General features: G+C 52.1%; 1 protein-coding gene across 1 annotated transcript in view; it reads left to right on the top strand.

The window, feature by feature from the left end:
* The first annotated feature begins 3,976 nt into the window (after nucleotides 1-3,976).
* The window catches only part of LOC138813262 (glutamate receptor ionotropic, kainate 5), a 58,913-nt gene continuing 45,573 nt past the window's right edge, over nucleotides 3,977-17,316 (top strand). Inside the window, exons 1-6 of the mRNA XM_070001568.1 lie at nucleotides 3,977-5,019; nucleotides 8,790-8,918; nucleotides 9,249-9,413; nucleotides 13,598-13,695; nucleotides 13,819-13,984; nucleotides 16,061-16,239. Of these exons, the coding sequence (XP_069857669.1) occupies nucleotides 8,840-8,918; nucleotides 9,249-9,413; nucleotides 13,598-13,695; nucleotides 13,819-13,984; nucleotides 16,061-16,239 (687 nt within the window). The 5' untranslated portion in view covers nucleotides 3,977-5,019; nucleotides 8,790-8,839. The remainder of the gene's footprint in view (nucleotides 5,020-8,789; nucleotides 8,919-9,248; nucleotides 9,414-13,597; nucleotides 13,696-13,818; nucleotides 13,985-16,060; nucleotides 16,240-17,316) is intronic.

Genomic DNA, 17,316 nt, shown 5'->3' with positions numbered 1-17,316 from the left:
AATCTCCTGCCCGGGCTGGCTTTGAACCGCGATCCTCAGATCTCAGCCTCCTGAGTAGCTAGGATGACAGGCGTGAGCCACCAGCGCCCTGCTCAGATTGATTTTTATTAAGTAAAGGGAGTGAACCGGGTGCCGGGTGCCTCAAGCTTATAATCTTATATCTGAGGATCGGGGACAGCGCCCAGGCCCTGAGTTCAAGCCCCAGGACCAGAACAAAAAGAACTACTAGATCAGACATCAGTCTAGGTTAGACTGCAGTTGCTATCCTTTTTGCTGGGTTCTAACTTTCCATTAAACTATCTGAAGTGAGGTCATGTGATGAAACCTTGGCTGCCTACACTCAAGTCCTGGCCTTGGAATTTCCTAAATGTCTTTTTTTTTTTTTTTTTTTTTTTGTCTTGGGGCCTGGGCACTGTCCCTCAGCTTTTCAGCTCAAGGATAGTGCTCTACCTCTTGAACCACAGCACCACTTCTGGTTTTCTTTTTTTTTTTTTTTTGGGGGGGGGGTCCAGTTGTGGGCCTGAACTCTGGGCCTGGGCGCTGTCCCTCAGCTCTTCAGCTCAAGGCTAGCGCTCTACCACTTGAGCCACAGCGCCACTTCCAGCTTTTTTCTTTTTGCTTGTGTGGTGCTGAGGAATCGAACCGAGGGTCTCAGGCATGCAAGGCAAGCACTCTACCACTGAGCCACCTTCCCAGCCCTAGTTTTTTAAATTTGTTACTGTTTTGCCAGTCTTGAGGCTTGAATTCAGGGCCTGAGTACTGAGCTAGTGCTCTACCACTTGAGCTACTGCACCACTTCCCTAAGTGTGACTTCAGGCAAGGCATCTAAGTTCCTTGTTCCCTTTCCTTATCTGTGAAATGGAGGCACTAACAATGGGAGTTGTTTATATTAGTATCTCAAGGAACCTAATAATGATAGTTAATATCTCCTGAGTGTGTTAGGGCTACTATGTATTGAGCTCAGTGTTTCACATGCATAATTTAGCTGAGTCCAATACCCCACAGGGGAAAATTTACTCTAAGTTCACAAAGAAACAGAATCAGAGAAATTAAGTAACTTCTCCAAGTTCCCATTTTTAGGAAGAAGCAGGTAGGATTCCAGCCAAGGAGTTGGTCCCGCACTTCTGCTCTGTGTGTGTGTGTGTACACATGTGCACATGCTCACTTGTACAGATACTGTGGCTTGAACTTGGTACCTGGACACTGGTCTCGTAGCTAACTTTGGCTCATGGCTTGCTCTCTACCACTTAAGCCACCTTCCCACTTCCAGTTTTTGGTGGTTAATTGAGATAAGAGTCTTAGATTATCCAGGTTCCTGTGGCTCACACCTGTAATTCTAGCTACTCGGGAGGCTGAGATCTGAAGATCGTGGTTCAAAGCCAGCCAGAGCAGGAAAGGCCGTTAGACTTTATATCTCCAATAAACCACTAAGAAAACCAGAAGTGGCTCTGTGGCTCAAGTGGTAGAGTGCTAGCCTTGAGCTGAAGAGCTGAGGGACAGCACCCAGGCCCAGAGTTCAAGCCCCACCAAAAAAAAAAAGTCTCAGGTTGTGGGGCAGCCAGTGGCTCATGCCTGTAATCCTACTCAGGAAGCTGAAATTTGAGGATCATGGTTCGAAGCCATCCTAAGCTGGAAAGTCTGTGAGACTCTTATTTCCAATAAATTACTCAAAAAAGCCACAAGTAGTGCTCTTATCTATCTTCAATTAACCACCAGAAAACCAGAAGTGGAGCTGTGGCTCAAAATAGTAGTGTATTAGCCTTGAGCAAAAAGCTCAGAAACAGTGTCCAGGTCCTGAGTTCAAGCTCCATGACTGACCAAAAAAATAAAAATCTGAGGGTCACTTTGTACAACTACTTAATAAGAAAAAGAAAAGGATTAATGAAAATCTGAGGAGCCAGCTGCCAGTGGCTCACACCTGTAATCCTAGCATCCTAGCTACTGGGGGGGGGGGGGGGGGGAGGTGTCTGAGATCTGCCCAAGCAAGAAAAGTCCATGAGACTCTGCCTCCAATTAACCACCAGAAAACGAAGTGGTGCTGTGGCTCAAGTCATAGAGTGCTCACCTTGAGCTGAAGGGCTCAGGGACAGTGCCTAGACCCAGAGTTCAAGCCCCACAGCCAACAAAACAAACAAAAAAAACCCTGAGGATCCAATCTGGGAACCAGTGGCTCACACCTCTAATCCTAGCTATTTAAGAGGTTGAGAACTGAGAATCGAGATTCAAAGGCAGTCTGGGAAGGAAAGTCAATGAGACCCTCATCTCCAATTAGCCACCAAAAAGCCAGAAGTCTAACTCCATTTCTATGGTAAAACACTTGAGCACAAACACTCAGGGAAGCACCCAGGCCCTGAGTTCAAGCCCCAGGACTGTAACTAACTAACCCAATCAATAAACCTAAGGATCCAGTTTCTCTTTGGGCTGCTTTCTGCTAGAATCTTTCTGCTTAGACTTTGCAACTTAAATTGGATTAATTAGGTCTCTATCTACAGAAGGTAAACTGAGGCCTGCTGAACCAGTGTGGAGGTGGTGGTAGCACTGGACTGGATTTAGAGAAGTTACGTGGCCTATTCTAAGGTCTACAGGCTGGAATGAGTTTGGGCTGGGGCTGAGGGTGGGAGTTAAGGAGATTATGGGTGTTGCCCAGGTAAGGTGAGGTAGCATAATCAAAGTTGGTGGTCCTCTAGGGTCAGATGTTTAAATCACATGGGTATCAGAAATGCCCCATTGGCCAGCAGGGGGTGGGGGGGCTCCCTTTGCCAGGCCTGTAGGTGTGCTGAACACTTCCTGGTGCTTGTTGTATGTGAGAGGCATGTAGTCACGTGTGCTGAGGACTGCACGTGAGTGTCTCAGAGTCTCCTTCCCATCACGAGCATGGGGGTGGTGGTGAATCACAGGCTCAGCCTTCAGCACCAACTGTCATGTTCCTTCCCCCCAAATTTCACCCCCCCCACCATCCAGCCGTGCACTATCCACCCCCAGTCCAAGGATCTATGTCGACCGATTCTCAGTTCCATCTCCACACACACCCCCTGCCCTGTTTATCCTACAGGGTCCCTCTAAGAGAACATTTCCTGGGAGGAAGGAAATCTCCCAGCCAGCGCTCTGTCCTCTAGCTCTTTGCCATTGTGTTGTCTCCTTTCCCAATGCCCCCTCCTTCTTTGGGTCCTTAAGGGGTTTCTCTATCTATGATGGAGCTTTCCCATACTTGCTTTCCCTCTTCTTCCTCCTTTATGGGCGGAGGGGGGGTGGGCTACTTCTATTTCCTTGGCCAGTGCAGGCTTCTTGTGTCTATGGGTGGGACACATCCTTCTCTGTGTGAGTGCCCCCTGTCTGTGACAGAGTCCCTTGTGGCTGTGACCTCCTCCAGCTCTTTTCCTAGTTGCCTTTTCTGTGGCTGGCTCCCCATGACTAGCTTGGCCAACCTCATCTTGGAGGTCCTGTCCCCACTTCGGGGAGGGGCTCTGTTGTCCATTAGCTGGTCCTAGTATCCAAGCTAAAAAGGTTACCTGTCCCTTTTCTCCCTGTCCTTGTGGACTTTGCCTGCTTTGGCGGATGGCTATCTCTGGGTTTCTCTGCTTTTTTTTTTTTTTAAATCTTCATCTCTGTAGCCTTCTCTCCCCATGCCCATGGCCTTCTTTCCCCAGGTCTCCCTGCTGCTTCCTCTCATCTCTATGGTCTCCTGTGTCCTGTGCCGCCTGGGCAGGGCGGTGGCATGGTGTGGTACAGGACGTGGCTAGCTCCTTCTCATCAGCATTCTCCTTGCAGGCCCCCCCCCAACCCCAGCCCCGACCAATTTGGTCTCCCCCTCCACATTGACTCCCCTCCTTCTTTGCTTTCTGCCTGCCTCCCTTCCTCCCTCCCTCCTGCCCGCCCTCCTCCCTGCCTCTCTCCTTCCATCTCTCCCCCGCCCCCTGCGCTCCAGGACCCAGCGCGGGCGGCGGGCGGGCGGGCAGGCAGGCAGGCAGGCAGGCAGGCGGCAGCGGCTGCCTAGGAGGGGAGAGAGGGAGAGAGAGAAAGAGAGAGGGAGAGAGAGAGAGGGAGAGAGAGATAAAGAGAGAGAGGGAGAGGGAGAGAGAGAGAGGGAGAGGGAGAGAGAGAGGTGGCGGCAGCGGTGGTGGCGGCCAGCAGCAGAGAGGCAGGCCCAGCTGGGGACTGGGAGCGCCGGGCGGCCGGACTGATGCTCCTCGCGGGGGACCAGGAGCCTGTGGCCAGGCTCTCCCCCTGAGGCCCTGCGTGGCCGCCCCCCCAACCCACCCTCCTCCTCCGCCTTCCTCTTCCACCTGCTCCTCTCCAGCCTCTTCTCCCTCCTCCCCATCTCTCCACCTCATCTGCCCTCTTCTCTCAGCCTCTCCCTCTCCCAGGCTGCCAGCACCCCATCCCCTCCATTGCTTAAACTCTTAGAGACCCCAGCATGGTTTTTCTGTGGGGGTTGAGGGCTTGAGGATTCCAGGCCCTAGCCTCAGCCAGGGCAGGGCCAAGGCTCTGGGGGGGGAGGGGGGAAGGGGGTAGCCCCCTCCCCCCAACAGTCCCTCCCCTCCCCCACTCCTCCCGATGGCCAGCTTCCTTTTCTCCACCCAGTCCGCACCCCCTGTGGCCCCCCCAGGCCGGCCAGGCTAGGGGAGGGGGTGGGGGGCCCTTTCCTGGGCCGGCTTCCCCCTCCCCCGGCTTCGCCTGTGCCCCCCTCCCTTCCATTTTCACCTTCTTCTCCTCCTTTCCTCCCTCATTCCCCTCCATTTGCTCCTTCCCCTTCTCTCTCCCCTTCTCTCCTCCATTTTCTCCTTTCCCCTTCTTCCCCTCTTGGCCCGCCCTCTGATTTTTTTTTCCACCTGTCCTTCCTCTCCCGCTCCTGGGGAGCCACCGTGTTGGATTAGTTGGGGACCACCACTGGCGGCGGGGGAGGGGGCCCAGCGGATTGCCCTCTCCCCCCTGCCCCAGCCACCCCGCCACCCAGCAACAGAGCGTCTCTGCTGTCGTCCGGGCCTTGAGGGAGCCCAGCCCTCCGTCCCACCAGGATCCGTGAGTGCCTGCAGGGTGGGGATTGGGCTGGGTCCTGGAAGGCCTGCCAGGGCCCCCACATTCCCAACTCCCCAATGGGCAAGGACCCTCCCCCACTGGGGGACTGCTTCACATCCTCCATCTCCCCAACCTCCATCCTCCGAGACCTCTTCTCACCCTTCCCGATGGGTGTGCAGCCTACACCTGCCGCCGGTCCCTGGCTTCCTGGGGTCCTGTGGGGCTGACCAGCTCATACTTGTGGTGTCTCACTTCTGCCTGCTTGGAGCATGTCTCTGCCCCCGCTTTCAAGCCTTGGGTCCCAGTTCCAGTCCCAGTCCCAGGCGCTCTCTCTCTCTCTCTCTCTCTCTCTCTCTCTCTCTCTCTCTCTCTCTCTCACACACACACACACACACATACACACACACACATCTCTCTCCCCTCTCTTCCTCATTATGTATACCATAGGCCCTGTCCCCATCCTATCCCACCCACCTCTATCTTTCCATTTTTGATTCTCCATTTGATTCGTCTCTTGGTCCTCTCTCGGCCCAACTTCTCTGTCTTTGCTATTAGCCCAACCCTGTCTCCGTGTGTCTGTGTGGAACTCTGGCTCAATCAGAGGCACCCGTGCCCATCTAGCTGTCTTCCCACTTCTGCCTTTCCCTCCATCTGTGGGCTTAGGAGCTGTCTCACATTTCTCACATTTCAGCTTCCCTCCTCTAGACCCTGTATGGGTCCCCAGACTTCTCAGCCTTAGCTATCTCCTCCCCTTCTTTCCCCTCCCCACCCCCCCCCACCACATACCATCTCCTCTTTTTACCCCACCTGGCCTTTCTGCTCCCATCCTTCTTCATGCCTGTGGCTGGTGGGCCCTGAGATCTTCTGCACCCCTTCAAGCACCCCAAGTGTCTGCACATGGTTGCATCTATGGGTGCTGCCTGTGTTCCTCCGGGGCATGCAGCTGCCTCAGTTTCCCTCCGTTCCCATCTCCCCCTTTGTGCTTCTTCCTCAGACTTTTTTATTCGTGCTTCTGCCTCTCTTGCTTGTCTTCTTTTGGCTACTTCTGAAACCCCAATACACACTCCACCCCTTTTCACCTCTCACCTCGCAATAGTCTTGTTTCTTAGAGTTTTGTTTCTCTTCTCAAAGCTTGTTTTGTTTTGTTGTTTTTTGGGGGGTGGGGGGAGGGAGGGCGGGTTGGCTGGTCCTGGGAGCTTGAACTCAGGGCCTGGGCGCTGTCCCTAAGCTTTTGTGTTCAAGGCTAGCATTCTACCATTTTGAGCCACAACTCCATTTTCAGCTTTTTGATAGTTAATTGGAGATAAAGTCTCATGGACCTTCCTGCCTGGGCTGACTTTGAACAGTGATCCTTAGATCTCAGCTTCCTGAGTAGCTAGAATGACAGGCGTGAGCCACCAGCTCCCGGCTCTCCCCAAAGTTCCTGTACTTTCTGTTACCTACTCATCCGTTGCCCCACTCTCTCTCCTTTGCCGCTTTCTCTATTAGCTGATTTGATGCAAGCTCCCTCTGGTAGGCCTGGCTCAGTTTCTACCTTGACTTGGCTTAGTTTGGGAGTCCCAGGCCTGTCCCTCCTCTCTCTCACATCCTCCCACTGCTCTCCGACTCCTTGAGTGTTGACACCTCTAGGCTGTGTATTCTAGTCTGTTCTCTCTCACCACCCCCACTCCCCCACCACTTACCATTTTGAAGCCATCTATCTTTCTGTGCGTGCCTTCCTAGACCTTCATGTGTGCATTTGCGGCTCCCCAGCCTGGCCCTGCACTGTGTCTGTGCCCTTCTGCTCCCGCCAGGGTCTGCCACCTGTGGGTCTCTGACCTTCTGCCTCCTTGGCTGTCTTTCTGTTCCCTAGTCCTTAATTCCCTGCTTTGCCCTCGAAATCCCTTGTGTGTCAGGATGATCCACCTCCTGCCCACCCTCTCAAAGTCCCATCTTCTCTCCCTTCCCCTAGCTTTCCCAGCCATCCTTGCTCTTTTGAGGGAGGGGAGTGGGGGGTGGTCCTGGGGCTTGAACTCAGGGCCTGGACTTTGTCCCTAAGCATTTTTGCTCAAGGCTAGCACTCTGCTGCTTGACCCACCGCTCCATTTCGTTTGGGGGTAGTTCATTGGAGATAAGAGTCTTACAGACTTTCCTTCCCCAGGCTAGCTTTCAACCATGATCCGCAGATCTCACCCTCCGGAGTAGCTAGGATGACAGGTGTGAGCCACCAACGCTCAGCTCTCATTGCTCTTTCACCCTAGCTGAACAAGCTTCAGCCTTAGATCTCAATCACAGTTTCTAGGCACCCACCTGTCCAGCATTCCTTCCTTCCCCCAGAGACCCAGAGAGATAGGGATGACTTGCTCAAGGTCATGTAAGGCTGAGGCAGAGCAGAGACTGAGGGGGCCTCCTGGCTTCATGGACATGGGAGCTGACTGGAGGCTGTTGACTTGTGCCTGTCTTTTCCTAGCTATTCTCATTCTGGTATCTCACCAGCTCAGCTCTGGGTACTTCCACAAGAATTGGGTAGGGTGTAGGGAGATGCCAGATTCCCTGTCCAGCACTGTGAGCTCTGGAGCCTTCCTTTCGCAAAGAAGGTTTCTTTGGGGGCATGGCCCTTGACTGGGGTAGCTGAATGTGCATCTTACCAGGTTCCTTCGACCTCATTGTTGATCTGCAGAAAGTTGGGGTACCCAGAACTATGTCTGACTCCTCTGAGGGGCAGAGGGTTGTAGAGAGCAGAGATGCACCATCTCCCCCAGAACAGGGTGGGGTACACACTTCTGGCAGGCAGCTTCCTCCCAGCCTCACTCATGTTCTCCTGGGCTGCCTCCTGAACCAGTCTCCATTCTGCATTCTTTCTGTGCCTCACCTGTACCTTTGTGTCCTCCGATCATTCCATCCTGCTCTTTTCTTCTCTTGCTCTCTTTCCTCTATTTGCACATCTCCTTATCTTCATGTCTCTCCCCTCTTCCTCTTTCCTATTCCTGTCCCTACTTCCCTACGACTCTTCTGCTTCTCTTCATTTCTTCCAGCATCTTTCTGTTCATTTGTCTGGCTGGCTGGTTCTCTTTTCTCCCCTTTCTCTGAGTCTGTAATTCCCCCTCCCAACTCAAAACCTCTCTTCTACTTTATTTCTTTTTATTTTTAATTTCCCCTTTAAAGTTCCTTGCTACTTTAAGTCTTTTTCCTTCTCCCTCTCTTCTGAAGTTTTCTAACTCCCAGATCTTCTCCACCCCCCACCCCATCCCCAGACCCCGGATGTCCAGGCCTCTCTCCCCATGGGATTATGGGAATGAGGGACGTCAGGAAGGTAGCAAGTGAGGCTTGGGATGGGGTTGCCTAGCAACCGCTGCATCCTCTCCAGCCGGTTTCTGTTGCCTAGTAACAGCTGCCTGCCCAGAGACAGGGGCGGGACTGGGTGTGGGGAAGGGGGGGGCAATTCCTGGTTTCCTGTTGGGGTGGGGAATGATTTCTCTGGAATCCTTCCTACCTGAGATCTCTAGCGTGCCTCCCTTTGCCAGCCTGGTTTTGATAACTATATACATCTTCCTCTAGCAGTGCCCATCCTGTCAGTCATGAACCCTGTGAGCTCCCGCGCTCTGTGGCACACTCTGACCCGAGCTTCCGGCCTGACAAGGCCATCAGAACTGCAAGCTGAGTGTCAGAACAGGGCCCTGTTCTCCTTACCAATGATGTCTTGGGGCCTGTCCCCTAGCCCTCCTAAAGGACTCTGTCCTTCCACATTAGCGACCTTTCCTTGGATTTTTATTTTGGGGGGGGTCTCCCTGCAGGTGGCGTGTGGGGGCCGCGGCAGCTGCGTCCCCATGAGGAGGGGAGGAAGATGCCGGCTGAGCTGCTGCTGCTGCTGATTGTCGCCTTCGCTAGCCCCAGCTGCCAGGTGCTCTCATCACTGCGCATGGGTGAGGCCCTATGGCACCCCCCCCCAGAGCCCCTCCTGCTGGGCCCTGGGGCTCCTCTGTGGGAACCTCGGAATGCCAGTTCCCTAGAACCCAGGATTCTTGGGAGCCTTGGAAGGGGTGGGGGTCCCATCTTTCTTCAGCAACAAGGAGTCCCAGCCTCTATCATCTTCTTCCCCTGGACCCAGGTGTTCAGCCTCAGATCAAGGAGACTAGACCCTTAATTCCTCCACCTACCTTCACTCCAGAGCCCAGGAGTCCGGGACCTCGCCCCCATGCCCTCCTTCCTCAGGACCCAGGAGTTTGGTCTCCACAACTCCTGTTTTCCTTCAGCTGCAATCCTGGATGACCAGACAGTGTGTGGCCGAGGCGAGCGTCTAGCCCTGGCCCTGGCCCGGGAGCAGATCAATGGGATCATCGAGGTCCCAGCCAAGGCCCGAGTGGAAGTAGACATCTTTGAGCTGCAGCGGGACAGCCAGTACGAGACCACGGACACCAGTGAGCGGGGCCGCGGGGGCGTGGGGCGAGACAGGGCAGGCCGGGGGCCCTCAGTCCATCCCTCTGCCTCAGCTTTGTCTTCTTCTGGCTCCATCTGCTTCTTTCCTTCATGTGTATCTCTATCTTCTCCTTCCCAGAGGAGTCTGCTCTGGGTATAGAGACCCACACGGGGAAGCCGGGGGCTCAGGGGTGGGTCAGTGAAGGTGTTTTGGAGTCTAGATTGCAGCTGAACTTGGACAAGTGAGCAGGATGTGGAAAGAGTACCATTGTTCCCAGCATGCCTTATGGATCCAGGTCTGCTTCGTGATAGGCGTACAGAAATGTTTGTTGAAGGCTGGGAATGTGGCTGGGTGGTAGAGTGCTTGTTTAGTATGCCTGAGGCCCTGGGTTTGATTCTTTGGTACCACACAAAAAACATTTTTTAAAAATTTCATTAGAAACGTCTGTTGAATACTGATGGACCAAATAAATGCTCATACATGCTGTTTAAACAGATGTGCTGTGAATGTAGGCCTTTGTGAGCTGCTGCCTTAAAATACGTTTTCAGACTCGGGGGGTATACCCCTGTGGTACAGCACCTGCTTAGTATGTGTGGAGTTGCAGGGTTTCATCCCTAGTACCACAAATAAACATGTTTTTAGGCAGCTTTCTTCCCCACAGGCCTTGTCAGAAGCTTTATTGATTCCTGTATATTTCATATTACAAGAAGGAAAATGGGCTAAAATGTTTCCTAGACTTTTTTTTCTTTTCCTTTTTCTTTTGCCTGGTACATCATAGAACATAATCTGAGGGATGCTATGATAGAAGGGGAGAGCCAGGTGCTAGTGGTTCCCATCTGTATTCCTAGCTACTCAAGAAGCTGAGAGCTGAGGATTGTGGTTTGAAGCCAGACCTGGCAGGAAATTCTATAAGACTCTTATCTCCAATTAACCACCAGAAAATCTGAAGTGGCTCTGTGGCTCAAAGTGGTAGAGCACTAGCCTTAAGTGATAAAGCTCAGGGACAGTGCCCAGGCCTTGAGTTCAAGCCCCATAACTGACAAAATAAATAAAGACAGAGGGTGAGGAGGCATTGCAGGCATGTGCCTGGAGTTTAGAGCTGGGGATGGAGGGATGGTATTTAGGGCCAAGGGACAGGATTTGGGCTTGAGGTCATCTTGACTTGCTGGATTCAAGGTGTGTTTCATAGGACCACCAGCCACTCCCGGGTTACAGTGTGACAGGGCTGTGGAAGGCAAGGATGGGAAAATTCATAGCTCAGCTCCTAGAGGCCAGAAGGCCCAGCAGTGCCAGGATAAAAGATGCTACCTTCGGTTAAAGCCATGGGGAGCCATCTATGAGTTCAGACCGGAAGCTGAGCTTCTGAAAAGTAAACCCGGAGGCCGAATTTAGGTGGTAAGTGAAGAAGATGCTCTGTGCCTGAGTTGGGGGGTCCTAAAGTAGAGGGAAGAGAAGTTGGGGAGGAGGAGATAGATGTGAGAAACTTTGAGGACAAAGAAGAGACAAAGATTGGAAACTAATGGCTATCAGGAGAGAACCCAAAAGCAAGGTTCATTCTAGACATCTGGTCTGTGAAAATGGTAGATAGAACATTCACCACCATGGAAGGCACAGAAGGAACAATTTGTAGCAAGATGAGGTATTCAGTTTTGATATTTTAGTTAGATATGACAGAAACCTAGATCAGGCTAGTTTAAAGTTAAAGAGAGGGAAAGCAATGCCAGGCATTAGTGGCTCATGCTTGTACTCTTGGCTACTCAAGAGGCTGAGATCTAAGGATTGTGGTTCAAAGCAAGCCTGGGCACAAAAAGTCCATGAGACTTTAATCTCAAATTTAAAACAAAACAAAACAGAAAACAAACTAACAAAACAGCTGCCAAGTACTGGTGTAATCCTAGCTACTCAAGTGCTGAGATCTGAGGATTACAGTTTGCACCCAGCCCAAGCAGGAAAGTCTGAGGCTCTTTTTTTTTTTTTTTTGTCAGTTGTGGGCCTGAACTCTGGGCCTGGGTGCTGTCCCTCAGCTCTTCAGCTCAAGGGGAGTGCTCTACCACTTGAGCCACAGCACCACTTCTGGATTTTTCTGCTTATGTGGTGCTGAGGAATCGAACCCAGGACCTCATGCATGCAAGGCAAGCACTCTACCACTGAGTCACCTTCCCAGCCCATGAGGCTTTTTAATTAACCAGCAGAAAACCAGAAGTGGTACTGTGGCTCAAAGTGGTAGAGCACTAGCCCCCAGATTTTTTGGGGGGGATAATTGAGGCTGTAGTTCAGTGGTACAGTGCTTGCCTCATTTTATGGGACTCTGGAGAGACAGAGGGACACCTAATCATGTCCCTAAAATACTGACTTGGATGCCTTTGAGGCACACCTAAGGTCACCAGTTGGAACAAATGCAAAATGACATGGCTTGTTAACTCTGAATGTCAGATAAATGAACAAATAGAAAGGCCTCTCATTTCAGGCAGGGCTGGATCTAGGGACTCAAATGGTATCCCAGGGTTGTTAATGAGAATGGCTGGACCTAGGTGTGCAAATGATATTCCAGAAATCTCTCTGTCTATATCTCCGGGTCTTGCTTTGTGTTGGCTTCATTTGGCAGGAATGTCCTTTCCAGCTGGTAGCAAGTTGATCCCCAACAGCTCAAAGCTCACATTTCACTAGTTTAGCAAAACCAGAATTAATTGTAGGGGGAAAAAAAAAAAACCTTGGGCAAGTCTCTCTCTGATCTCCTTTGAGGCCATCTTCATCGCTGAGCTATCATTGTGGGCAGAGGATGTGGTTCTGGCACTGGCCAGGCCCGAGTCATGTGCCATTTCGTCTTGGAAAGCATGTACATTGAGAGGAAGGGAACTTCTCCCAGGAAAAGTTAGAATTCTGCCATGAGAGTAGGAAGAAGGTACATTACAAACAGTAGTGGTCCACCTCTGAGTCTTTTTTTTTTTTGTCCGAGACCAGGACTCCAACTTACTCATTTTTGGCACTCAATCATCTGAGCCAGGCCTCCAACCCCACCTCTGAGTCTTGAGACACACTTGTTGAAGGTGAAAGAAGCAGGGGAAAGAGCTGTAATAGAAGAGTAATTGGAGAGAAGAGGGGCCCAGGGGACCTTTGCTGTTGATGTAGGGGAAGAGGAGTTGGTGGACCATAGTGTTAGCATGGATGAAAAGTTGGAAGGCAGAAGAACCAGGCCCTGGATTTGTAATCTTTTATGTTCTTTTCTGTTTGTGTGTGTCAGTTGTGGGGCTTGAACTCAGTGCTTGGGCCCTGTCCTTGAGCCTTTTTGTGTGCCAAGCTAGCACTCTACCACTTGAGCCACAGCACCATTTCCAATTTTTGAGTGGTTAATTGGAGATAAGAGTCTCACTGGGACATTTCTGCCCAGGCTAGCTTTGAACTGTGATCCTAACATCTCAGCCTGCTGAGTAGCTAGGATGATAGGCGTGGACCACCAGTGCCTGGCCCGATGGAACTTAGGTGTCTCTTTCTCTCCCTGTTTTCTCTTGGGCTGACCTGTCCCTCTGTGGCTGTGTCCCGTCTTGCTTTCTTGTCCCTCCTTGTTTTTTGGTTGTTTTTTTTTTGGGTCCAGTCATGGAGCCTGAACTCTGGGCCTGGGCGCTGTCCCTCAGCTCTTCAGCTCAAGGCAAGCGCTCTACCACTTGAGCCACAGCGCCGCTTCCGGCTTTTTTCTTTTTGCTTATGTGGAATCGAACCCAGTGCCTCAAGCATGCAAGGCAAGCACTCTACCACTGAGCCACCTTCCCAGCCTCCTCCTTGTTTTTCTTTTTTTTCTTTTCTTTTCTTTTGTTGCCAGTCTTGGTGCTTGAACTCAGGGCACTGTCCCTGAGCTTCTTTTGCTTAAAGCTAACATCTACCACTTGAGCCACAGTGCGCCTTCCAGCTTTTTCTCTTTTATGTGGTACTGACGAATCAAACCCAGAGCTTCATGCATGCTAGTCAAGCACTCTATCACTAAGCCACACTCCCAGCCCCATCCCTCCTCATTTTGTACACAACATTGAGCAGGGCCAGGGACCAGACTGGTGGGTCCAGGCTGGAAGAGACATTCCATGGGCTGCTCTACATGTCCTGATTCTTTTCCAATCAGGGTAGGCTGCTGGCGGGTATGACAAGAAAGTCAGAGGGTCCTTGACTCTGTCATATCTCTCCTACCCTTCACAGTGTGTCAGATCCTGCCAAAGGGGGTTGTATCTGTTCTGGGGCCCTCCTCCAGCCCAGCATCTGCCTCCACCGTGAGCCATATCTGTGGGGAGAAGGAGGTAAGGCAGACACATGGGGATGGGGTGCCATACGGAGAAGAAGCAGTCCCGGGCGGGGGGGCGGGGGGGAGGAGAGCTAAGAGCAACTGGAAACAGAAGCACTTTCTCTGTCTCTTTGTCCAGATTCCCCATATCAAGGTGGGTCCTGAGGAGACACCCCGCCTTCAGTACCTTCGCTTTGCATCTGTCAGCCTATACCCCAGTAACGAGGATGTCAGCCTGGCAGTTTCCCGAATCCTCAAGTCCTTCAACTATCCCTCGGCCAGTCTGATCTGCGCCAAGGCTGAATGTGAGGAGAACTGAGTGCTGTGTTCCCCACTGTTCCCCAAATGTCCCTGCCTCGGAACTCTGGTGTCCCACCTCATCACTGTCCAGTGCTCGCTCACTCCCACCATCCCTTTCCTATTCAAACAGACCCAGGGGGTCCACAGATGGTGACTAAGCAGCTGTTCTGCTCAGCCCTCCCGTAGGCCCTTCAGTGGGCATGGAGCAGAGTTAGATGTGTTTCCTTCCTGAGCTGGGTCAAGGGGAGAATGCTGGTCCTTGAGATGTTGGGACACAGAGTGGTACACACGCTGTAAGAGGTATGCAAGGGCTTCTGGGACATTTAAGCTGGATGGTGTTCTGTTGAGGTAGAGGAGAGACTCATGGATGCTCCTGTGTCTTTGGTGTGGACGCCGGGAAGCAGGGGAGGAGGAGCAGAGCGGTGGAAGGTTTCCAAGCAGAGCAGGGTGAGGGCACATGGTTATACTTGTGCTGTGGGAAGAGAATCGATCAGATCAGAGAGGATCAAGAGGGAGATGACGTAGGTTGGGCACAGGTGTTTGGCCAGGCTTGGCTGGAAAGGAGAATGGACCGGGGTGGAGGTGGGGTGGGGCGGGGCATCAGGCTTGTGTGGACAGTGAGAAAACAATCCTTCCAAAGGGATGCGTGTGGGATGTGACATGTCTTGCAGATGTTCAGGTGAAATGGCTGTGAGTCTGGTGGGCTGATGGTGCGGAGCCTAAGAGAGGGGCCTGGCTCAGGAACCTGTAGAAGGTTTTCTGAGTGCCTGCTGCATTCTTCCTGTGTTGGTGGTGGTAGGGGGGAGGGAGCAGCCAGTGAGGCAGGCACAGTGGTTGTCCTCATCAAGCCTCTGCTGAAGTGACGGGATAGAGGCAGCATGCACTGTGAAGTGAGCACTTTATCTGGCAGACAGTGATGAGACCATCCTGGGCACTGCCCCTGAGCTGCTTTTGCTCAAGGCTAGCACTCTACCACTTGAGCCACAAAGCCACTTCTGGCTTTTTCTGGCCTCATGGATACTAGGCAAGCACTCTACCACTAAGCCACATTCCCGGCCCCTGGGACCATCTTAAGTGGAACGGTGCACAGGGGTCTCATGGAGAAGAGGACATCGGAGTGAAGGTCAAGAGGGTCCTGGTGGAAGAGGGTTCCAGGTAGAGGAAAAAGCCAGGCCAGAAGTGTCACTGCTGAGCAGTGCCAAGGTCCATCTGGCCAGAGTGAATAGGTGCAAGAATGATGGAGGGCGGAAGTGACGTCAGAGGACTTGGTGCCTGTCACTCTGGCTGCTGTGTGGAGAATGGTTTCTTGCCATTTCAAGAGGCAAGAGATGTTAGTGGCTTGAGCCAGGGCAGCGACAGTGGTGTGGTATGATAGATGTTGATGTGTTTGGAAGGTAGAAGCTGGGTGGGTTGAGAGAGAAAGAGAAGAAGCCTGGGCTGCCATCAAAGAGTTCTGGCTGTGGTTGCTGCTCACTCAACTAGTAGCAGAGGAGGTGTCCTGGGTTAATCAGGAAAGCAAGAGTATAAACCCAGTGCTGGTGGCTCATGCCTGTCATCCTAGCTACTCAGGAGGCTGAGATCTGAGGATCACGGTTTGAAGCCAGCCTGGGCAGAGAAATCGTCGAGATTCTCCAGTTAACCAAAACTGGAGGCATGGCTCAAGCAGTAGAGCATCAGCCATGAGTAGAAAAAAGCCTAGCACAAGAAGCACAAGGTTGGTAGAGCGCTCGCCTTGAGCTGAAGAGCTGAGGGACAGCGCCCAGGCCCAGAGTTCAAGCCCCATGACCAAAAAAGAAGAAGCACAAGGTTGAAGCCCCAGTATTTGAACTAAAAAACAAAAAAAGAGCAGACATGCTAAATACAACATCAGACATCCCACTGATCAGGCAGGGGTGGGTGGAGAGGTTCCAGGATTGGGTTTACAAGACCCATGTCTCAAGAGCTCCAGCAGCATCTGGGACTGCCACCTCCTCATCGTAGCATACCTGCAGATCCCCTGCCCAGCAAAGAAGATGGTATGTCACCTTGTGCCCGGGCATTCAGAAGGAAGGGCTCTAACCTGAGGCTTCACCTTCCTGTAGGCCTACTGCGATTGGAGGAACTGGTGCGTGGTTTCCTGATCTCCAAGGAAACACTGTCAGTGAGAATGCTGGACGACAGCCGAGACCCCACACCACTGCTCAAGGAGATCCGAGATGACAAAGTGTCCACCATCATCATCGATGCCAACGCATCCATCTCCCACCTTGTCCTCCGAAAGGTGGGTCCTTTCTCCCATCCATCTCTAAAGAGCCAAGATGCAGAAAGCTGAGCTGCTATGAGCAAGTTATCTAATGTCCAAGAGCCTCAGAGAGAGCAGTGGAGACCTTCTTTTTATATGTAGCAAATAATAATAAGGTTTTTCTTGTTGTTGTTGTTTAATGTGCCAGTCCTGGGCTTCGAACTTGGGGCCTGGGCACTGTCCCTGAGATTTTTGTGCTCAAGGCTGGTGTTCTACCACTTAAGGCAAAACTCCACTTCCAGCTTTATGTAGTTAATTGGAGATAAGAGTCCCATGGACCTTCCTTCTCTGGGCTGGCTTTGAACCATGATCCTCAGATCTCAGCCTTTGGAGTAGCTAGGATTACAGGTGTGAGCCACCAGATCCTAGCTTAATTTTTTTTTTTAGTTTTTATTTTCAGTTAAAATCACATGTCACTAGGGATCAAAGCCCGCAGGAAGAAGGGTAAAGAGGCTCTGAGAATGTAGATTGGCTTAGGGAAGAGCCTTCCAGATCACAGGACAGACTGGCCCTGAGACCCCTGGTCCCTCTGATGAATCTGTGTGCCTGTGGTCTCTTTCCTTGTCTAGCCTGTCCTTCCCACAGCCCAGATCCTGTCCCTTAGAAAACTCATGCTGAGCCTTGTGGGAGGTCGGGATTGTGAGGGGGTGCGCCAGGTAGAGAGGGATCTTCTAGCCTAGTTTTCCTTGAGGGTTGTTAAGAAAGGGGTCTCAAAGCATGTACCTTACTATTTGAATTGGCTCTTTCATGGCAGAGTGCTTTTCTCTGACCCTCCTTACCAGCCCAGTGGCTTTGGGGAGGAGTTGGAGCTAATCTGTCCTGTCTCCAGAAGGAAGTCTGTCATCAGGAGCAGCAGGCATTTGAGGGGCCCACATTCTTCCCTCCAACCCCATCTCTGCTTCCCATAGAGTACTAGTCAGTACGCTAGGACCTAAGGGAGAAAAGTCTCCCTCCCTCTGCCCTCTCTCATCTCCATGTCTCACCATGCCTGCCTCTAAATCTCTCTGCTTTTCTTTGAGTGCCCCTCATCCCTGCCTCTCTCACCCCGCCTCTCGG

Source organism: Dipodomys merriami, unplaced genomic scaffold, assembly GCF_024711535.1.
Source record: "Dipodomys merriami isolate MVZ:Mamm:240054 unplaced genomic scaffold, mDipMer1.0.p SCAF_106, whole genome shotgun sequence".
Classification (NCBI taxonomy): Eukaryota; Metazoa; Chordata; class Mammalia; order Rodentia; family Heteromyidae; genus Dipodomys; species Dipodomys merriami.
The sequence above is the reverse complement of the archived record's forward strand: the minus strand, read 5'-3'. Positions and strand labels throughout refer to the sequence as shown.